Below are 23,194 nucleotides of genomic sequence, written 5' to 3' on the forward strand. Positions count from 1 at the left end.
TACATCACTAGTGGGGATGTAAAACAATACAGTCACTTTGGACAATTTCTTCTATAGTTTTTGTTTTGTTTGTTTTCCTCCCATAATTAAACATACATTTACTATGGGTTTTTTTTTTAAGTAACCTCTACACCCAATATGGGGCTCAAACTCACAACCCTGAGATCATGCTGTAACGACTGAGCCAGCCAGGGGCCCCTAAACATACATTTGCTACTAAACTCAGTAATTCACTTACCCAAAAGAAATGAAAACATTTGTCTACACAACTTGTGCAGGAATGTTAATAGAAGTTTTATTCATGAATGGCCAAGAATCAAAAACAACCCAAAATGTCCATTGACAGGTAAATGGTAAACAAATTATGATACATCCATACAGTAGAATATTGCTCAGCAACACAAAAGAATATATACTAATGATGTGACAACATGTGTGAATCCCCAAAACTTTATTTGGAGCAAAACCGGACACAAATGCATACATATGGTGTGGAATTATATCAAACTCCAAAAAAGGCAATGTGACCTATCATGGCCTGGGCCTGCAGGTGGGATGGCTTACTAGTTGCAAAGGGGCATGAGGGAGACTTTGGGATGATGTAAATGTTCTACTTTGATTGTGGTGGTGGTTTCTTGGGCACATACATCTGCCAAAACTCATTAAGTGTATACTCAATATAGATTCATTTTACTGCATGTAAATTACACCTCAAGGTTGATTTTTTTTTAACATGTATTCATTTTTGAGAGACAGAGACAGAGCATGAGTGGGGGAAGGGCAGAGAGACTGGGAGACACAGAATCCGAAGCAGGCTCCAGGCTCTGAGCTGTCAGCACAGAGCCCGACACGAGGCTCGAACCCACAAAATGTGAGATCATGACCTGAGCCGAAGTCGGATGCTTAACCGACGGAGCCACCCAGGTGCCCCGTCAACATTGATTTTTTTAAAAAAAAAAATCAGTTCCGGGGCACCTGGGTGGCTCCGTCGGTTAAGCGTCTGACTTCGGCTCAGGTCATGATCTCACGGTCCGTGGGTTCGAGCCCCGCGTCGGGCTCTGTGCTGACAGCTCAGAGCCTGGAGCCTGTTTCGGATTCTGCATCTCCCTCTCTCTCTGACCATCCCCCGTTCATGCTCTGTCTCTCTCTGTCTCAAAAATAAATAAACGTTAAAAAAAAAATTAAAAAAAAATTAAAAATAAAAAATCAGTTACTCAGAAAAAAAAAATTTTTTTTTTTAGATTTTATTTTTAAGTAATCTCTACACCTGACATGGGGCTCAAAACTTCCAACCCCAAAATCAAGAATTGCATGCTCTACTGACCAAGTCAGCCAAGTACCCCCAGAAAATTCTTTTCTGACCACCCTCCTCAGATAGGCCAGGCTCCCTAGTATGCACTCACTTCATAATCTGTATTTTCTCCTACTGCATTTCTCCAAGTTTGCAATAATGTTTTGACTGGTTGCCTGTTAGTTAACTGCCTCTAGATGGGGAGCACCAGTAGGTCCTGATCCCATCTCTCTGGCTCACCACGGATTGCTAAGCACCTAGCACCAAGCCTGCATGCAGTAGGTGCTACATGGGCACTCATTAAACAAATGAATGCAGGAAGGAGGGAACGCAGAGGGCTGGGACCCTGGGCAGGAAGCAAAGAAGAGAGCTGCCGCTGGATCTGGGGCCCACCACACCTACAGAACTACAGCTCTGTGGCCTGGATGACTTCCGGGCCCAGCCACTCAGGGCCCTGGCTCTGCCTAGGGAAGTTGAGTCTGTGAAGTTCCTCAGAGATCTCCAGGAAGGTCTTGCCTTTGGTCTTGGGGAGGAAGAAGCCAGTACAGATGGTCCCACAGACACAAACACCCAGGAAAGGCACATAAAGAAAGTGGCACAAGCCTTCCTGTGAGTGAAAAGAGCCTCTGAGACCTGGTGTGTGCCCTGTTCAGGATCAGACATAAGGCCACATGACAGGTCATGATGAGGGATTTGTCCCTCTTTTTGAGTCCCATCCCCTCCAGCCTCAGGCTCCCAGGATGGAGACTTCCCACTGGGGCTCTCCTGCAGACACAGGGGAAAACCTAAGGCAAGGGAAGGGTGGGGAGGGTGCCTACCATGATGAAGGGAAACCCCAGCCCGACCAGGAAGAGCATGGTCCACATGAGCACCCCGCAGACCATAGAGGCAGCAGGGCGGGCCTTCTGGTCAAAGAGCTCCATGGCCAGAATCCCTGTCACTCCGGCTAGAAGGAAGAGCAGGGACAGGGGCTGCCAGCCAGGGCTGCCACCTTGTCCCTGACATAGGAGTGGGGGCCCCTTGTCCTCTTCTCCAGCCATTCCCTCCCAGAAGCCCCAGTATAGGGGGGCTGGGTGGCAGGGCATGCGGGTGACTTTGCATTTATAGCCACTTGTCATTCGTGAAGACATTCGTGTTCCTTCCGCAAAGCCCAAAGTGCAGAGCTCCTTGGGCCCACTCACCAGGGCCAATGCCAAAGCTGAGGATGAGGGCAAAGACGCAGAACATGGCCAGGTAGGGCATCCAAGGGAGGGAGCTCTGCAGCAAAGGGGCAGAGGGGGTGGAGTGAGGTGGAGACCAGGCTGCCCCAAGCCACAACCCTCATGCCCAGCCCCACTACCTGCAGGCACAGGGCCACTGTAAAGATACTTCCACAGCAGGCCATCAGACCATACCCCGCTATCAGCAGCTTCCGGCGGCCCACCATCTCGATCACTGCACACTGCAAAGGAAAGGAGCCCTCAGTAACTGACCTGTGCGCTGGAAGCATGCTTCCTTTGGTTTAAAGGCCAGCAGTGGGCAGCTCCAGGTGTGTGTGAGGAAGCAATTAGGAGCAGTTGACTGCTTCAGGAGATTAAGACATTATTAGGGGGGGCCTGAGTGAGTTAAGCACCGACTCTTGGTTTGGGCTCAGGTCATGATCTCAAGGTTTGCAGGTTCCAGCCCCACATTGAGCTCTGTGCTGACAGCTCTGTGATGCTTGGGATTCTCTCCCACCCTCTCTCTCTCCTCTCTCTCTCTCTGCCCCTCCCTTATTCGTGCTCTCTCTCTCTCTCAATATAAATAAATAAATAAACTTCAAATGCTGCTGACTCACCCCATTTGAGCATAGTGAACTGGAGTGGAAAAGGGCCCAAGGTAGAGGACTTGATAGAAGACACTCCTCCAGGTGTCAGAACCTGACGCACCCCCACCCCCACAGGGCTGGTGGAGGGTCAACCCCTGAGCCCACAACAAACTCAGATAAACTCACACTGATACAGGCCGCAAGCAGCTCGCAGCTCCCAGTCCCCACGATAGCATACTGGACTTTCCCCTCGGGGATCCCGGCCTCCCGGAACATGGAGGAGGCGTAGGCATACACCTGGACAGGGGGGCAGAGGGGTGGGCTGCCAGCTGCCTGTGGTCTGCAGCCCTCCCACCCCCAACCAGTTGAAGGACGCAGCGGGGAGCCTCACCGAGTTGGTTCCGCAAAGCTCCAAGGCACTGCCCAGGACCATGAGGCTTGTCACCTGTCTCCACAGCCCGCGATCCTGGAACAACTCCCATGGGCGCAGGGCGCGCCGGCCCTGGCAGAAGATACGCTCCTCTTCCAGCTCAGCCAACTCCTCCGCCACCTCCGTGGTGCCCCGCAGCCGCTGCAGCGCTAGAGCAGGATGCAAGGGCAGAGGGCGCTGGGCCTCATTTCCCCCAACCTCTGCTTGGTGCCCTGCAGTGAGCTCCCACCCCAGCTCCGTTCACTCTCTCTCTGGGTCCCCCTGATCAGATGGGGATGATCTTCCTGTCCCTGTCATTTCAGGGCATCAAGAACCAGAAAAGGTTTTAGGAGCTGGGGGTTCTGTGGATACATCAGAGGGGACACAATTGTGGCAGATGACCATTATCCAATGTCCCCAGTTCTCCACCCTTCCCTGTATCTATGCTCTCTGCTAGGTGATTTTTGTAGCTGCCCCCACAAAAGGGGCAAGTATGCATCCTGCTCCTTGGCACTGCGCTGTGCCATGTGACTCACTCTGGCCAATAGAATGAGGTTGTAAGGAGGATATGCAAATTTCTGCCCAAGCCTTAAGAGACCTTGCTCATTTCTACTTGCTTTTCTCCCATCACCATAAAGACATGAGATGGGGCTAGCCCACTGGTCCCAGGAGGAGCAGAAATGACCCAGCTGAGACTCTCCTAACTTTGCCAGTGCCCAGACGACCTGCATGAGTGACCAAGACCAGCAGAGCCACCAGCTAGGCACAGTCTATATCAGCCAACCCCAGAGAACTTACAGACACTTGAGCTAAGTAATTGCTTCTTTGGTTTGCCATGAGATGTGATTATTAGGCAGCAATACAAAACTAATGAATTAACTGGTACCAGGAGTAGGTGCTACCATACTAGACCTGTGATCTATGGCATTGATTCCAAGACCAGGCAGAAGATGGTGAGGAGGTTGGAAAAATGGGTATTCAGGGCAGTAGTGTGGAAGAGAATACAGAAACACAAACAAACAGACCTAATGAACTTCTGGACTGGAGTGAAGAAACCTCTATATGTTGAAAGCATGAACTGGTTGCTGTTAGCTGAGTATTCTAAGCTTACTATATTGAAACATGAGCTCAAAAAACCTTCAGAGGGAAAAAGATTTAGTTCCAGAACTCACTAGGTTGGTTTAATAAAAAAACAAACAAAATAAACCTGTTGCTTATCTCCAGCCTCTCCAGTTAGCAAAAAGAGGCTCACATTAAGTTACAGCCTGAAAGCAAAGATCAAATCCAGAGCACTGCCAGTGAGTCATGGACGCAGGGCAACAATCAAATTAAGGGTGTGGCTTAATGCAGTGACTCACTGCAATGGAAAAAGAGGCATTTAGAAGGCTTAAGGATGTTGGTCCCCAGCCTCCCAACATGCCCCAAATTCCAGTAAGTCAGTCTCAAGAGAGAAGCATGCCTCAGAAAGACTTGTGGGTATGGCTTTTTGGCACATCAATCAAATACATAGAAAAATCACATCGGTTTCAAGAAAATTATATTGACAAAAGCTCTGCCAGCCTGGAGAGAAAGGGACCAAGACAATTTGAATGTGCCCAACTTTCTGTGGGTACATTTGCAATGCCCTCTTCAGAAGGTGACTAGGAAGTATATCTCAGAGGGAAGAAGCAAGAACCTGGGGAAACCATGACCTGGGGAGCCCCTCCTAGGGGCCAGAGCCAGGACTTGATCATGAAACATTCCCTACCCCCAAGGCAGGGAGATCTGGCAGCGTTTTCTTAAGAGCACATCGGCATTAAGGATTGGTGACTGCGTCCTGCTTCCTTGACTCCTTGTCTTTGGAATGAGGGTTAGTTCTGGTTACACTGTCCTACTTTCACATTGTGTGCTGAGTTCAGAGAGGCAGACTTGTGTTTTTAGTGCCTAGGTGTCTGGATCAAGAGAAGGCACATATAGATTTGATGTGATCTTAAGATCCTGGACTTCAAGACTGACACCATGATTGGGTGAGACTGTGGGGTCCTGGATGACATTGAGCATGTTTTGCACAGGGGAGGGATATCAATAATAGCTGTGGCCACAACAGCAAGCTGAGAGGGTGCCTGAGTGGGCCCTGGTCTTCACCCTTCTCCAAATCTATACCCCTTGCCATGGGAGAGGATATGCCATTGATTTTCCCATCCCTTGACTTTGGGTTCAGGGACAGGACTCTCTTTGGCCAATGGGATGTTAATGCGCATGGGGGAGGTGGGGTGGACCATGGGTTTGAAAAGTGTTTGTGCAATTGGATCTGCTTTCTTGTGCCTCTGCTGTCGCTATAATAAGAACATTCCTGGGCTAGCTTGTTGGTACTAAGAGTGAGAGGAAAGTCATGTGCAGCAGAGCTAAACTACTCCAGCCCAGACCAGCCTGGACTGGCTGACCTCCAGCTGATTCCCAGACACCATGAGCTGGCCCAGCTGAGATCAGCAGTCATGCAGCCAGCCCAGCAAGTAAGTGGGTGGAGGATGCAGTAAATGATTATTGTTTTAAGCCAGAGATTTGGTATTGTTCCTTGGGCATCACTATCATGGCCATAGCTAATGAATAAGCCCATAAGCACCCAGTTGGCCTTGGGTTTGTGAGGTCTTAACATGTTTCATCTTACATATATGGCGGCGGTGGGGGGGGGGGGGGGTCTTTATTGGCACCATCCTACAGTTCCTGGATGGCAGGGTTCAGGTCTGCTCTATCCCACTGCCTTGGCACTCAGGGCAACCCCTTGGTAAATAGTTTTGAAGAGATGGGTTGTCAAAAAAGGAGGGACAGCTTTCTCCTGATAAATGAAACCCAAGCAATGGAGACTCACATGCTCTGGACAGATGTGCCCATTTGTCAAGGGTGGTCTGGGAACACAAGGACTCACCTGCCAGGCAGGCCTCCATGTCTCCACAGTCAATGAGGAGGTAGCGTGGGCTCTCAGGGAGCAGAGGGAGGAAGGCAAGCTGGAGCACCCCAAGCACTAGGCAGCTGGCCAGCAGCAGGTGCCAGGCCTGTGAGTCCCCCAGGAGTTCCCTGGGGAGGCAAAAGAGAGGCTGGGCCAGGTACTTTCTTGCCAGAGCCCTGCCCACTTGCCCCTTACTCCCCTGACCCACCCACCTGGCCCCTGTCTGCCCTCCTGAAGGCAGAGGATCTGCATTGCTCTCTGTTTCCTCAAACCAGTTCTGGGTCTGGACACCAAGATCCCTCCCTCCAGGTGTTGGCTCCACCTTATCTGTAGCAACTCCTCTTCCCAGGGCTCTGGGATCTGCCCTCTCCCCTCTCTTCTGGGATGACTAGGACACGTTCCCCTTTAAAAGCCCAAATCTTCACCCTCTCCCTTTTTAAGATCTGTTCTTTGCTCCCTGATCTGGAGAGGATGCAAAATGGTGATTTACACTTTAGTGTGGTTGACTAACACCCGTTTTATGTATTGGCCAGATGGGTGTAGACAGGATTTCAATACAAAGATTTCTTAATACAAAGAAGCAATGCCTTAATACTTAATGGATAGAGGAGAAAGTTAGGCGAAGGGCTTTTACTGGCACCCCTCAAACCACTCAGTGCACATGGAGGCAGGTTGCTTACCTGAGTCCAACCACCTGGCCTATCACAATCCCTAGGGCAGTGAAGATGACTGAGGTCATGGCCACAGCTCCTCGGAGCTCCTTGGGGACGCTTTCCCCTAGGTACATGGGCTGGACATTCATGCTCACACCTAGATGTGTGCACAACTAGTAAGTTTCGGAGTATTTTCTTTCATAGGAATAGATAACTAATATAGACATAGACACCTGGCCATATAAACAGTATTGAGTCAAGAGGGGATTTGTTGATGGGTATCCCTAAACACCCAGGTGGATGTGCTCAAAACTCTGCTTCCTCACATGACAAACCCCAGAAACTGAGGAGTCCCTAACAGCCTACTCTGCCTCTGTAATGAAAATCCAAGAATGCATCCTTTGTACCTTGGCTGCCAGGAAGCTCATGGCTTAGAGTATGGCTCAAATATGGGAACTCTGTCAGCACAGGTTTGGGTATGTTTGTACTCACACCCTGTGTGAGTTTTAGAAACTTTTTCATGTTTCTATATCCACTTTAAGTGTCTAGTTATATGAGCCTTTTTAAGAGAAACCATATTTAATCATTTTGCAAAAGAAGAAGTGGGCATGAATGAAAAATGTGAATGGGGTGCCTGGGTGGCTCAGTCAGTTAAGCATCTAACTTCGACTCAGGTCATGATCTCATAGCTCATGAGTTTGAGCCCCACATTGGGCTCTGTACTGACAGCTCAGAGCCTGGAGCCTGCTTCGGATTTGGTGTCTCCCTCTCTCTCTGCTCCTCCCCTGCTTGCGCTCTGTCTCTCTGTTTCTCTCTCTCTCAAAAATAAATAAACAGTTAAAAAAAATGTGAAGAAAGAGAATACATGAATGGATGAAAGAAATAAAGAGAACAGATGAATGAATAAATGGAATACACAAATGAGCAGGAAGAGAGAGGTAGGATGGGCTGCCCTCCCCCCATACCTGCACTGACTCCCAAGGGCAGCCTTCCCAGCATGACCATCTCAAAGGAGCCTGGTCTGTGGCTGAAGCCAAACAGGGTCGCTGTGGCCACCACAAAGATATTATTCACCAGGAGGGACTTCTTCCTGGGGGGAAAGTAGAATACAGGTAAGAGAGGCTCATGTTCAGTCTAGCGGAACTCTCCCTGGGGATCCCTCTTTGCAGCCCCAGCCAGCCCTGATCAGACCTGTGTGTGAACATGTGTGAGCCGTGTCAAGGAGTCTAAGCTACATGAAGGGAAATGTCCATTAGCCATTGTGCCTACAGACTACCTGGGGCATATTGTCACACCCATTTCCCAAGATACCTGAAGTCCCTCTCCTTTCTGCCTGCACCACAGTGTGCAAAATTTGCATCTTACAGCTTTATCTCTTCAGATTAAGCATTGCTTTCTTCCTACTCCTTTGTAAAATGAGGGGCCTAACATCTGATTTCTTAGACACAATTAAACCATAGAGAAGAAGAACAGGGACTTTCAGAGTAAGGGAAGGGATGCATGGAAAGCCAAGTACAGTCCCCTCACATTTTCTTCCGTGTATTATAGAGTCACTTCTCAGAACTTTTAGGATGGCTTGATGGCCCAGGCCTCACTCAGTGGGACAGACTGCAAACCAGGGAGCAGGCAACAGAAATGTCAGTGAGGAGGCATCGGCTCTGAGACTCCTGATATTGAGCATGGAAGTGCTGTCACACAGTGACTTGAGCTCACTGTAGATCATACAGCTTACTATACCAACAGGGAAACTGGAACCTAGTGGAGGCCAGTATTCTGCCCAAAGTCAACAGCACACTGGTGACAAAATGTGAATGTTAAAGCATAGATCTGCTGAGTCAAGAGAATGGAGAATGACATCCATTATAACAAACCTGATCCAGCAATAACTCCAGCTGAAAACCATATATGAAAAAAAAGAAAAGAAAAGAAAACCATATATGGTGGCTTCTTCGGTGGTGTGAATTAATAAAGTACTTCAACTGTGGGGTATTTACTTGGTAAATGCATTTTGCTCCATTTCAATACACAGACAGCACCAGAAACATGCAGCTTTCACCTAGTAGGGGCAGTAATATACCTTTGCTGACCTGCCTGAGGCTAGAGCAGCTCTCCAGCTCTGGGCCAGAATCCCTTCCACCAGGAGCTACACATCCCACAGGGCACCCTGCTGGCCCACTTCTTTGATGACTTTATACCGAAAGGACATGGAGAAAGGCACTATAATAGTACACTAGAGGTCTTGTAAGGTACAAGCATGACAAAGAGTAGAAACTGAAAAACGAAGGGGCCGCTGCATCAATGAACTGCTGAGGTTCAACAGGCTAAGATATGTCATTATATTTCCTCCAAAGTGCATGAGAACTCTCTGCCCTCCCTCTAAGGATGGGCAAATCTCAGAGGATTTCTTCCCATTTTGGAGGGAGCCTGCACCACACAGGCTGTTGTGATTTAGCACATATATCAGTTGATTTGAAAACCTAGCAGCTTCCAGCAGAGCTAAGCAAGAAGAATATTCTCTAGGGAGTCCAAACTAAGTGCAAAGAGCTCTGCCACTTGCCCCTTTAGACCTAGGAGACCCTGTAATGCTCCAAGTGACTGTGGCAGTTGTCTAAAAGAACAATCACAATGTAAGACCTGGAGTTTTGGGGTACAGCCACTCTACTTCAGTGAATTACCATCCTCTTAATTAGAAATAACTCTGGCCTTGTCAGTAGGCCTTAGCGGGGAATAAACACAAGGCTGTAGGACCCCTAGTGGCCATGTACCCATCATGCACTGGGTGTCCTATGACACACCTATGCTAAGGTTGAGTGTGCCCAGTAGCATTCAATTGTTATTTAAGTGATGCCCCATGTGGCCCCAAAGGTTCTGATGAGCAGGTTACTCATGTCAGCATACCTACACGACCACACTGCCACCCTTCTCCCAAGGCACACCAGGGCCTCTTTCTTTTCTTCAGTTTTTTTTGTTTTAAAGTTTATTTATTTTTCTTTTATGTGGATCCTGAGAAACTTAACAGAAGACCATGGGGGAGGGGAAGGAAGAAAAAAAAAGTTAGAGAGGGAGGGAGCCAAACCATAAGAGACTCTTAAAAACTGAGAACAAACTGAGGGTTGATGGGGAGTGGGAGGGAGGGGAGGGTGGGTGATGGGTATTGAGGAAGGCACCTGTTGGGATGAGCACTGGGTGTTGTATGGAAACCAATTTGACAATAAATTTCATATTAAAAAAAAAAAACCACTTCAGAGAAGAAAGAACTTGAAATATTTCTATCCCCAACTTAACAGAAACCCCTGGGGGAGGGGAAGGAAAAAAAAAAAAAGAGGTTAGAGTGGAAGAGAGCCAAAGCATAAGAGACTTCTAAAAAACTGAGAACAAACTAAGGGTTGATGGGGGGTGGGAGGGAGGGGAGGGTGGGTGATGGGTATTGAGGAGGGCACCTTTTGGGATGAGCACTGGGTGTTGTATGGAAACCAATTTGACAATAAACTTCATATATTGAAAAAAAATAAATTAAAATAAATACATAAATAAATAAATAAGCAAATAAATAAATAAATATTTCTATCCCCAAAAATAGAGGGTGGCAAGCTACAGCCAATGGATCAAATCCAGCTTGCCCCGTTTTTCCAAATAAAGTTTTATTGGGACACACACACACACACAAATAAAGTTTATTTATTTTTGAGAGAGAGAGCAGGGTAGGGGAAGAGAGAGGGGGATAGAGAATCTCAAGCAGGCTCCACGTTCAGTGGAGCCCGACATGGGGTTTGATTCCCCTACCATGAGATCATGACCTGAGCCAATTTCAACAGTCAAACGCTCCACTGACTGAGTCACCCAGGTGCCCCTCTTGTCTTCAGTTTGAAACAAACAAAACAAAGCTTAACCCTGGTTTGTAGATGGCTCTGTGCATTAGTTCTAGCCAGAAATGTAGGGCTATGGCATTAAAGCACTCTCAGATGTGGCCCTAAAAGATACTGGAAAAGTGAAGCCCTTCCTGTAGACAGAATCTTGAGCACGGAATTTTGTCCCCTTTTCCAAAGGATTTGGTCAGATAGTCAAAGTCTTAGATGAAGCAGGATTTGAGGACTGGTTTCAAGAAGGTGTCGGAAGGTTAAACAGATGGATCTCTCAGAATTAGCCCAAAACTTGAACCTATACATGTCCCTGTTTCCACTCACCAGAATCTCCCTTCCACTGAAGAAAAGGCTCTTAAAAACCAAGCAGACAGAATGAACCCCTCTGGGATAGCATGCAGCAGCCTTCCTCAGCCCACCCAGTGGTCACTCCATTGCCTCATAAATCAGGTAGAGTCACAAGGATAGAAAATGCACATGGTGGACACCTAGGTGGCTGAGTTGGTTAAGCATCCAACTCTCGATTTCGGCTCAGGTTATGATCTCACGTTTCATGGATTCAAGCCCCGTGTCAGGCTCTGCACAGAGAGCATGAAGCCTGCTTGGGATTCTCTCTCTCCCTTTCTCTCTCTCTGCCCCTCCACTGCTCATTCTCTCTCTCTCTTTCTCTCTCTCAAAATAAATGAATAAACTTAAAAAAAAAAAAAAAGGAAAATGCATATGGACTCAATGATAGGGGTCTCCTATCTCCAGACTAACCACCTTGCCACCCTACACACCCAACCCTGACTCCCAGAAATGGCAACACATGTCAGGACTTCAGTCTGCCACTGGGTGGAAGATGAACTGCACTGGATCCTTGCCCTGGGGATGGGACAGCAAGTTTTTATAACTGAAACAGGTATGTGTGCTGAATTTGAATTTTTAATTCCTTCCCTTCAAGCTTCTGCCAGTGCCATCACATAAGGACACTGTACCAAGTATCATTAGATATTTGGGCAACAATAATCAGATAATAGCTAATTTCTTCTATTTTGCAGGAAGAGCCTAAATTTGTTTGGGAATGTGCCCCTTCCCTTTAAGGTTCAGGTGTAAACCCAACAATCTAACCTAGCCTTGGTGATCTTGTTCTCTGTGCTAGTGGCCTGGTACTGGGCAATGAGACATGGCATCTTTTTTGAAAAGTTTTTTCTGGGGCACCTGGGTGACTCAGTCAGTTAAGCATCTGACTTTGGCTCAGGTCACGATCTCACGGCTCGTGAGCTCAAGCCCCATGTCAGGCTCTGTGCTGCCAGCTTGGAGCCTGGAACCTGCTTTGGATTCTGTGTCTCCCTCTCTCTCTGTCCTTCCCCTGCTCGTGCTCTCTCTCTCTCTCTCTCCCTCTCTCTCTCTCTCTCCCTCTCTCTCAAAAATAAAAACACTTAAAAATTTTTTTAAAAAAAAGAAAAGCTTTTTCTCTTCTGGATTTAAAACATCAGCTAGGCAGGGGCGCCTGGGTGGCTCAGTCGGTTAAGCGGCCGACTTCAGCTCAGGTCATGATCTCACGGTCCGTGAGTTCAAGCCCTGCATCGGGCTCTGTGCTGACAGCTCAGAGCCTGGAGCCTGTTTTAGATTCTGTGTCCCCCTCCCTCTGACCCTCCCCCATTCATGCTCTGTCTCTCTCTGTCTCAAAAATAAAATAAATGTTAAAAAAAATAAAAAAATAAAACAAACATCAGCTAGGCAGAAATCCCCTTTCTGCTAGATAATGTTGCCTCTGAGTGAGGCACTTGTAGTTTTCTAGCTGTAAGCCCGAGGACAAAGCCAACACACAGTGGAGCCGGCAGACAAAGTGCTCTCAGAGGAGCACATCCAGGGCACTGAGGTAGCCCTGAAGTCACCCACCTATACACTTCTTGTGTGAGACAAAGGACCTCCTATTGTTTCAGCCAACTAAGTCCTGATTTTGTTACTTGCAGTTGAAGGCATCCTAACAGATACACCTGTTAAATACACAAACATGGATGTAATCTGCATCCAAGAAAGGTAGTTACATCAATGAAAGAAGAAGGGCTGGTGCCATGGAACTCATTACTGCCTTGTGAGTCCCACCATCCAGAAGCAGATGACCTCTTAGGGTAATAACCTGCTGGACATTCCACGCTGTTAGGACCACCAAACCCACTCAAGAATAAAGATTTGGGTCACCCTGACAGGCAAAGAGCCTCAACCAGTGGAAGTACTGGCTCAAGACAAGAGTAGAAAACTGGAGGATGAAGTCGCCAATGCAAGCAAAGCCTGGAACCAGTTCCAAAACCACAGAGTAGAACTCTACCTGCACTACCAGGCTTTCTGCATCATGTGCTTCAAAATAAATTCACCCACTACTTTTTTGTTCCTTAATAAGTGTTTCCCCTACTCTTTATCCTTTCCTCCTTCTGTGGGATATCTTGATGACAGGTTAATTTGCCATTAATTGTGTAGATTGCAGAACATTGAGAAGTAATGGCAGGGCTGGCAGAATGGTCATTACGTGGAAATCCTGGACTCAGAAAGAATGCTTTCCTGATACTGGCCCTTGTGGTGTGACAAGACAAGGCTCTAAGTGGTCTCACTCAGGGAGAGGTGAATACATTTGCTGGTGTACATGATGAGATGAGTGAGGAACATTAGGAGGGCACACATGGAGCTGGATACACGGGACAAAGGGGTCTACACATGCGGGGTGGCCAGCAAACTGGTGGACTCTGGTAGCCATTTGTTTTTTTCTGCCCCACAATGCTTCTCTCCCACTGGTGTAGATACGTGACCCACAGTGGGTCAATAATAATCTGTCTTTCTGGATTTGAATCTTGAATGAAGACAGTGAAGACAGAATGTGTATGTCGTTGGAGCTAATGCACTGAAGGCATCTTTCCCAGAAGGATGGTCCAATGCTCTGGCTGTTGAGATCTCAGCACCATCTCAGGTCCTGTTCTTCTTAAGACCTGGCTTCTGAGTGTTTCCTTTCATTCTATGAGCTACTCCAGTATCTTTCCAGTTATTTCAATTTTTCATCAAGTCAGTCCAAGCCTGTCTCTCTCTCTCTCTCTCTCTCTCTCAAGTAGACTTCTAAAAATTTTCATTTATTTATTTTTATTTTATTTAAATCCAAGTTAGTTAATATATAGTTATATAGTTAATATATATAGTTACATATATAGTTAGTATATATATTATATATACAGTTAATATATATATATATAATAGTTAATAACTATATATATAGTTAATATATACAGTTATATATGTAGTTAATATATAGTTATATAGTGTAAATAATGGTTTCAGGAGAGGCGCCTGGTGGCTCAGTCGGTTAAGCATCCGACTTCAGCTCAGGTCATGATCTCGCTGTTTGTGAGTTCAAGCCCCACATCCGGCTCTGTACTGACAGCTCAGAGCCTGGAGCCTGCTTCGGATTCTATGTCTCCCTCTCCCTCTGCCCCTTCCCTGCTCATGTTCTCTCTCTCTCTCCCTCTAAAATGAATAAAAATTTAAAAAAGATTAATAAAATAAAAATAATGGTTTCAGGAGTAGAATTTAGTGATTCATCACTTATGTATAACACCCAGTGCTCATCCCAACAAGTGTCCTCCTTAATGCCCATCACCCATTTAGCCCATCCCCCTACCCTACCCTCCAGCAATGCTCAGTTTGTTCTTTGTATTTAAGAGTCTCTTATGGTTTGTCTCCCTCTAAAAATTTTTTTATTCAAGGGGCACCTGGCTGGCTCAGTCAGAAAAGCGTGTAACTCTTGATCTCAGGGTCATGAGGTCAAGCCCCACACTGGGTATAAAGATTGCTTAAATAAATAAAAACTTAAAAAAATTTTTTTTAATGTTTATTTATTTTTGAGTGAGAGGGAGAGAATGAGAAAGTGCAAGCAGGGGAGGGGCAGAGAGAGGGAGACAGAAGATCCAAAGAGGGCTCTGCACTGATGGCAGAGAAGCCTGATATAGGGCTCAAACTCACAAACCGTGAGATCATGACCTGAGCTGAAGTCAGACTCTAACTGACTGAGCCACCCAGGGAGCCCTAAACAAAATTTTTTAAGTAGGCTCCACACCCAATGTGGGGCTCAAACTCACAACCCTGAGATTAAGAGTCGCATGCTCTACCAACTGAGTCAGCCAGGCACCTCTTTTTTCTTTCTTTCTTTTTCTTTCTTTCTTTCTTTCTTTCTCTTTCTTTCTTTCTTTCTTTCTTTCTTTCTTTCTTTCTTCCATTAATTTATTCTTTCATTATGAGCCTGTCTTGTTTGCACCCCAAGACTGCATCAGTTGGATATGGAGAGGGGAATATGCCTGAAGAGGAAATACTTGTTTACGGTCCAATATCACTTGCTGGAGAAATGGAACTGGAAACAAGGAGTCCTCCCTCCCTCAGGACACAGGGCTCTTCCCTCTACCAAATCCACTTGGAAATGTGACTCTTGTGGTGAAACTACAGGTAGGGTAGGAGGCTGGGGAGCTGACCTAGGCCTGGGCCTACAGGGCATCTTCCTTCTCCCACATTCCTCAGCTTACAGACTGGGGTACCAATCATCAAAGGGCATTTGGGGTGTACCCAGAAAGCCCTTACCTTCCCAATATGATGGCCAGGGGCCCAGCAAGCAGTGCTCCAAAGAGACCCCCCAGGGGGTACAGAGACACGATGAGGGACCACACAAGCAGAACTAGGTGGTCGGGCAGCGGCTGGCTAGTATGCACCTGCCATGTCTCATTGATGAATTCCTGGATGGGCTGTGGACAGAGATACCGGTCAACTTCCCAGGGACAGGCTGGATACAATAGGCCTTCCCCTCCACAGGGCTCTGCCTCTGCAGAGCAGGCACCAAGTCCCTGAGCAATACTGCTCCCCAGCCAGGGGGCAGGAACAGTCTCTGTTTGCCCTTCAGAGTCCACTTCACCCCTTGTCCTCCTGCTTTTGGTACAAGAATCCACCTGCATCAGTGGGCTCCTTGCTGACTGGCTTTCTGTTGGACTTGGACTTGGCCAATGGTGAGCACCAGCAGGGCATCAGAGAGAGGCAGAAGGGGTGTTTGTTCCCAGGTCACCCCAGGCTGGCTGTGACACTCAACCAAAGGTCACTGCTCCTCTCAAGGGGTCCTACTCCATATGGCTCTTTCTTTCCAGTTTCCAGACTCCTTCCATGAGTCTAGGAGTAGTAATGACTCTGGCATTACTGGGCTCTCCCTGGTCTTGTGTGTTCTCTCTGCCCCACTCAACCTTTGTAAATCATCCCTTGTGGTATCTAAACCTGCTTGGTTTATCTGGAGTGTGCCACTCATTTACTTGGGACCCCAATTTTCATAGCCTTTAGAAGTACTCTGTTAGATACACATTACTGTGTTCACTGTTTAGACTGGCACTAGGCCTGGGGAAGTGGAAGGACTTGCCCACGGCCTCAGCCACAGGTCAGGGCTGAAGCCAGGTAGTTAGGACACCCCAGGGCCCCACCCCCAGACCTGCAGTTTCAGGGAAGTGAATGGAGGCCAAATGGTTAGGAAGGATTGCACTTGGGCAAGACCCGGGCATACTTCACTTGCTTAGAGATGAAATGTCAGTGTCTGGCTGATCTCAGGCCTCCCAACAGGATGTGAGGGAGGACCTGAGGAGGACAGTGAGTTTAAGGGCCGGGCCAGCTCTCCTCTGCTCAGGCCAGCTCAGGGTAATGGCTGTCAAGCCTAGCACCCGCCAGCTCCCTCTGGGGGAAAGACTGTACAGGGGAGCTAGGACCAGGGCAAGCCTTCCTGTCCCTTGGCGGAAACTCCTCAAGAATGACCATCCAGGGGATTAGGAGGAGCCTCTGAGGCCAAGAAAGTCCTATTTTGGGAGGCTGGGGATGGCCCATGGGAGATAAAGCCCAAGAGTGCCTGTTGCAGGTGGATCTTTCTCCAGCCTGTAAGTGTGCTGCGACGTGGGCACTCACATGTGTGTTGAATAAACAAATAAACAAGCAAATACAGCTAGCTCAGACCTCCCTTTCTAAGCCCTGCATTTCATCCTTTCTTTAAGGCATTGGGCTGCTATCACTGTTTCTGCCCAGAATGTGGTCCCACCCTGGCTTCTGCTAGGCTATCCTCTCTTCCTTTGGGGACTTCTCTCCCATCCCCAGTTACAGCCTCTCCTGTCCAAAGGTGGTCACCTGACTCAGACTGGCCAATGGGAGGGCTCCACCTCTTGATCACATGATTGGCTGGCCTGAATATGATCCAAATCAGCAAATCGGACTCTTCCCAGACCTTTCAGCTGGAACTACTAGGGAGGACTTTCCTTTGGGGGTTTCCAACTGGCAGGAAGTCAGTCTGGTACAGTTGCCCTCTTGTCACTGAATGGAGAGGGTAGAGGGAACAGGACAGGCAGGGAGAAGACAGCTGCACTTCTGTCCTGGGACCTGCTTCCTGCAGCTCTTTCCCCTGCACCTACAGTGTGCAGCCCCACAACCTTCCCAGCTATGGGACAGGACACTCACCCTTCTGATTTAAGTTACAGGCCAGTTTTTATCAATGGGCTGGAAGATTCACCTTTTCCATGGGCACCACTGAACATCAACATGGGTCAGGTCAGCATCAGGTGCTGGGGGCACAAAGATGATTCAGACACTCAGAGCAAACCAGCAGGAGGTTGCAAACAGCCGACATGCAACCTGAGTGGTGACAGTCAGCACAAAGGGCTGGGGATGGAGGGGTGACTTCCAGCCAGAGACTATTGAAGGAAGGCAGGATGTTTGGATGGTTCTTGTGGGGCTTCTGCAGATGCAGTGGAGAGGGCTTCCCAAACAAAGGAGGCTTAAAGAGAGGGCTGTGTGCATTTGAGGAACTGCATTTAACCTGCTTTGCTAGTGGGGTTCAGGGAATAAAGGTGGAAGACAGGCGGGCAGGTTCTGATCAAGGAGGCCTTGAACTTCAGGTGGATGAGTCTGTCCTGATTCCTATAGGCACAGAATGTTTCTGGGCAGGGAAGTGGCTTGATCAAACTTGAGAGGCTGAAGGCAGAGATGCCAATGAGGAGGCTAAGCCAGCAATCCAGGCAGGAAAGATGGGATCTGAACTGGAGTCATGGCAGAGACACGGGGAAAAATGGCTAGCTAGAGGTAATGAGCAAGGACTCAGTGTTTGAGGGGGAGGGGGCCAGAGTCAAGGCTGACCCCCAGTCACTGGGCAGACAGTAGAGTTATCTGCTGACATCAGGGACCCAGGAGGACGTGCAGGTTCAAGAGAGGATGTAGAGCTGGGTTTGAATTTGAATCCACAGGACCAATGGGACATCCCAGTGAAAGTAGACACATGGGAAAAAGTGCCACCAAGTGGATGCTGGCCCGAAGCCCCACAGTGGGCAGCTGTTAGCCCTCACCCAGCACCCACTGGGACGGTGACGGTGAGCACAGAGGATACATACCAACGTCGGGGCACTGATGATGGAGAGGTTGTAGCCAAATTGAAAAGTCCCACCAATGCCAGCCGCACAGATGGTCAGGAGCAGGACACTGCCCTGAATCTGAGGAGAGAGGGGAGGACACAGAGTGACCTTTGGCAGCCTCCATCTCCTCCCAGGACTGGAACCTACCAATCACACCATTGCAATCTATTTGAACCAGGCAGCAATGCTTCCACTTTACAAATGAGGCAACTGAGGCACAGAGGAGGAGAGGAGTTACCTAGGTCACATTGCTGGCAGGCAGCACAGGAAGCCCAGCCTTCTGTTCTGAGTCCAGGTCCCTGCTGGCACCTCACCCTCCACCCTCTCCCCCATGAGCATTTTCCCCAAATGGACAACATTTCTCTGGTCCTCCCTGCCAGGCTGTCCCTGGGCAGGCCTGCTGTGGTTCAGGAGCACAGTGCCCTGATCTGGGGCCCCAGGACGTGAAGCTCTGCACCAAACAGGACTGGAGCCCCTGAGCCCCAGCAAAACATTCTCCAACAGAGTGGCTGGGCCTTCTTCTCTTACCTGCCAGCCAGTTCCACAATAAAGCTAACAGAAGGGGTCACATGGGCCTACACATGTGGGGACTTGGGAGGCACAGGAAGAAGCAGAGAGTGGCTGCAGCCAGTGACAGTGCTTGGGTCCCAATGCCAGTTCTGCCCTTACTCCCTTGTCCTAAGTCACTTCTTTGCTGGACCTGGAGATGATAATGCCTACCTCCAGGTTGGGGGACAGCCAGGGTATATGTCCGCCACACATACTTGGTACAATAAAGAACAGTTTTCATCCCTGTGCAATACCCTTAGAGATGGAGAGAGAACTCTCCAAAGTACCCAGCCACAAGAACTCAGTGCCCTAAGGTCCCATCACACTAGGTCAGTATATTTTTTAGGGACTCATAATCTTAATATTTTCCCTGTTATAATTTTTAATTACAAAATAACATGCTTGTTAAATTTTTTGAAAATTCAATATATGCTGAATGTTCTCCACTGACCCAAAGGCAGAGCATTGAATTGCTCCTCTCAGATACTTTCCTGGGTGTTCATGAAGTAGCTGACTACACAAAAATCAAAGTGTTGGTCTTTTCCCAGTAACGATCATACTGCCTTTCTTGTTCTAGCAAATCATCCTGCAAACCTGAAGTCCTACGAGTCAAATTTATGGTTTTTAAAATACTTACACACAAGTTCATAGTGGAAGGATGTTTAGCTGAAGATTTTATGAAGAATTTCCTGAACCTGAAGACTATTTATTCATTTTGTCAAATACCAAGTGCCTGTCCCAGCTAGAAATTATGCTGGGGGGGGCAGATACAGCTGGGCAAAAGACTGATGTGCATTCTCCATTTGGTGAGATACTGTGCTGGCACTGGGCAGGCTGAGAAAGAGGCTCTGGGGGGCAGGATCCTGCCAAGGATCTCACCACAGTTCTGGAGACAGGTCCATCACAGGGCCTGCCAAAAGTTCCTATAATAAGTCCTAAGTAACTTCCTTCCAAGCTGGAAGCCACAGGAGGAAACCAGGTAAGGACCCAGGGCTCTGGTCTCACTGGAGTCACATTAAAGCTCCATGTGGGCTGCATGGAGGTGAGCGTTCCACTGAGACAGAAGATCTGCAGAAAGCGGCAAGAGACCCAGAGCCTGGAGCCCCTGGCTGGCTCAGTCAGAAGAGTATGTGACTCTTGATCTTGGGGTCATGGGTTTGATCCCCATGTTGAGTGCAGAGATTACTTAAAAAAAAAAAAAAAAAAGAGGTTGGGCGGGGGCACCTGGGTGGCTCAATTTGTTGAGCATGCAACTCTTGATTTCAGCTCAGGTTGTGATCTCAGGGCTGTGGGATCAAGCCCTGTACCAGGTTCTGTGCTGGGTGTGGAGCCTACTTGGGATTCTCTCTCTCTCTCTCTCTCTCTCTCTCTCTCTCTCTCTCTCTTTTCTTCCCTCTGCCCCTCTCCCTGGCTCACGCTCTCTCTCTAAAATTAAATAAACAAACAAATAAATAAATGAGACACAGAGCCTGATAACAATTGAGTCCATGTGGCAGGAAGGATATGCTGGCAGGTCTCCAAGATAGCAGGAAATTATTTAATTCACTGAGATCATGCATGGAGATTGCCTAGTCCTGTGCCTGATCATGAAAAACATTCAGACATTAGCTATGGTGGTGATTATCAATTCAGTGAACAAACATCTCTTGCCTCCCTACTGTGGGCAATAAATCAACTGTTCTAGGTGCTATGGATATAACCAGCAGAACAGGAGACAAAAATCTGTGACCTCACAGAGCTGTCCTTGCAGCTGGGGAAGATGGGCAATAACCAAATGAACAAGGAAAATACATAGTCTGTCAGCTGGTGTGATGGAGGCATGAAGCAAGGAAGGGTGAGAGGGAGTGTTTGGAGAGGGTGGTCAGGAAATAGGCCCTGAGAAGGTGACATCTGCACAAAGACTTGAAAGAGACAGGGGAATGTGCCATGCAGATATCTGAAGGAAATCAGCGCAGGCTGGCAGAGGAGTGAGGGGATTTGCGGAAGGGGAAGAGGCACTCAGAGATGGGAGGTTGAATGCTATGGTCATTCTCTTCTGGCTGCTCCCATTTCTCTGTGAAGGACATCAGGACAGGGTTTAGAGGGAGCATGGAGCATGTGAAGGCTGGGGAATGAGGCGAGAATGGTAAACAGTCGCAGAAGCCGGCAAAGCGGCCAGGACTGCAATACTCAAGAGCTGACCCGCCCAAGGACTCCAGAACAGCACGGGCATGGGGAGGGCTGCTAGGGTGGGATCCTGCGAGGCCACAGGTCCTGTAGACACATGACCCCATGCAACCTTGCACTGACCCCCAGGCCATCCCTGCGAGCGACCTCCTGTTCGTCTGAGCCCAGCACCTAACTCCACTGACAAATAAGCACCAGCTATTTTTGTACACCGACACCTCCGTTAAGCCTTCCAGAGTGGCTGCGTCTGTGCATTCACGCAGGTCTGCAATCCCTGGTCAGCAATACCTGGGCCGGGCGTGGTTCGGAATTCAGATCTTTCCCAATCTCAGGCGGGCATCAAGCACGTACACATCTCTCCAGCATTCGCAGCAACAGGGGCCTGAGCTAGCCAGCTTCTCGGCTCAGGACCGCCGCTGCCACAGGCGAGCGGAGTGGAAGCGCATGCCCGCCGAGAGGAGGGCGGTGCAGTCATTTCAGCAGGCTCTCAGGAGAGCACAAAGCCATGGCGCATGCGCCGTAGGCGTTGAAGCAGCGTGTGCTATCTTCGAGGCAGAAGCGGATGCGCAAGCGCAGTGGGCGTTGAGGGCGCCCTGGTAAGCGGAAGGCTTGCGCAAAGCGTACCTCTGTCCGAGGCGCGCGCCCGAGACACATGCGTAGGCGCACAGGGAGGTTAAGGAGTGTGAGGTGTTGCCTGCAGGTCACCTAGCTCTGAGGCCGTAAGCGCCGCTCCGGTTCATACTCCATCCCTCCCTTTCCGTAGTTTTGAGGCGGAAAAGCCACACACTCCTTGGTCGGCCAAGCCTGGGGCCCATCTCCACAAACCGGAAGGGAGCTCTGGTCCGAGGTCACCGGAGCGCTCCAGATTCTCTCGCGATCCTGGCCCCGGCCTCTCCTCCTCTCGCCCGCGGCCTCCCGCGGAGTGAATCTTTGCCGGTTCCTGCCTCGTTCCCGCTCCGACCTTCGCCGCTGGCCCGCTTGGCCCCTCTGTCACGCTTCCTTTTACCCATTTCAGGGCCCCCTGCCCACCCACCGGGGCCCTCCTTCCTTTTGCCCCTTTCGGGCCCCCCTGCCTACCACCAGGGCCGGGGAGACCCCAGTCCCGGGGAGGCCCGTGTCGCCAGGCACAATCTTTGATTCCACACCGACGTCCCCACCCTTTCCCTAGAGGAGGGGCAGAATTAGGAGGGACCGAAGGGCAGACCCAACCAGTCTCTGGAGCGATCTCATCTGTCAATCTTGGCAGAGTCAGTGATTCGGGGTGAGAAGAGAACCGGTCTCGGGTTGATTGCGTGAGAGGCTGGCCCTTTTGGAGGTGGAGAACCACAGGGTCCACCGGGCCTGATTAATCTTTTATTTCTCAGGGCTTCTCAGGCCCTGCATGGAATCCAGGAGTTGGATAAAGGCCAAACCGAAACCCGACTTGCCAAAGATGCTATTTGTGGTCATAGAAACACATACCTGAAAGTGGCCTTAGGAAGCCATCAGAGCAAAGGCTGTGATAGGACTTAACACCGGAATGGAGACTGCAGTATCTCTCCTGCTCCTGCCTGGTTTTTGTTTGGTTTGGGCGGCTCTGAACTTTTAAAAAATTTCTAAAAACACCATGCGTTTTTTAAGGAAAAACACAATAAATAAAATACTAGCAGTTGTATGCTTTTTCTGTGTCTGTTGAGATCATACAGGTTTTCTGCTTTGCTCTGTTTATGAGCTCAGTTACATCAATAAAGTTTCTAAAGGTAATTCATCCTTGATTTCTTGGGATAAACACAACTTGCTCGTAGTGTTGTAATTGTTATTAACACGTTGTTGGTTTCTGTTGCTAATATTTTATTTAGATTTATTTTTTTCAAAAAAAAAACTATTCTTCCCCTCAATCAGTGGGGAAACAATGGACTAATAGTCCTGGAACAGTTGATTATATGGGGAAAAATGAAATTGGACCTCTAACCCTATACATAACAAATCATTCTGAGTGCTTACAAACCTAATTTGAAAGCAAACTTTAACCATTTTAGAAGAAAGTGAATATTTTTGTAATTGTGCAGTGACCCAATCGGGTGGAGGCCAGGGGCCCAGGTGGTGAAAGAATTCACCCAAGGCAGAACAAAGGAA

The 23,194-nt window shown here is 48.6% G+C and overlaps 1 protein-coding gene across 1 annotated transcript; it reads right to left on the reverse strand.

The window, feature by feature from the left end:
• Nucleotides 1–270: 270 nt before the first annotated feature.
• On the reverse strand, nt 271–22,291 carry SLC2A11 (solute carrier family 2 member 11). The gene is given in 12 exon segments (XM_049620514.1): nt 271–1,898; nt 2,110–2,237; nt 2,473–2,548; nt 2,631–2,732; nt 3,264–3,374; nt 3,469–3,656; nt 6,392–6,540; nt 7,093–7,222; nt 8,031–8,155; nt 15,525–15,685; nt 18,344–18,442; nt 21,785–22,291. Coding segments are annotated over 12 exon segments (1,512 nt in total). The 5' UTR covers nt 21,827–22,291; the 3' UTR covers nt 271–1,697.
• Between the last annotated feature and the right edge of the window lie 903 nt (nt 22,292–23,194).

Source organism: Panthera uncia (assembly GCF_023721935.1).
Source record: "Panthera uncia isolate 11264 chromosome D3 unlocalized genomic scaffold, Puncia_PCG_1.0 HiC_scaffold_8, whole genome shotgun sequence".
Classification (NCBI taxonomy): Eukaryota; Metazoa; Chordata; class Mammalia; order Carnivora; family Felidae; genus Panthera; species Panthera uncia.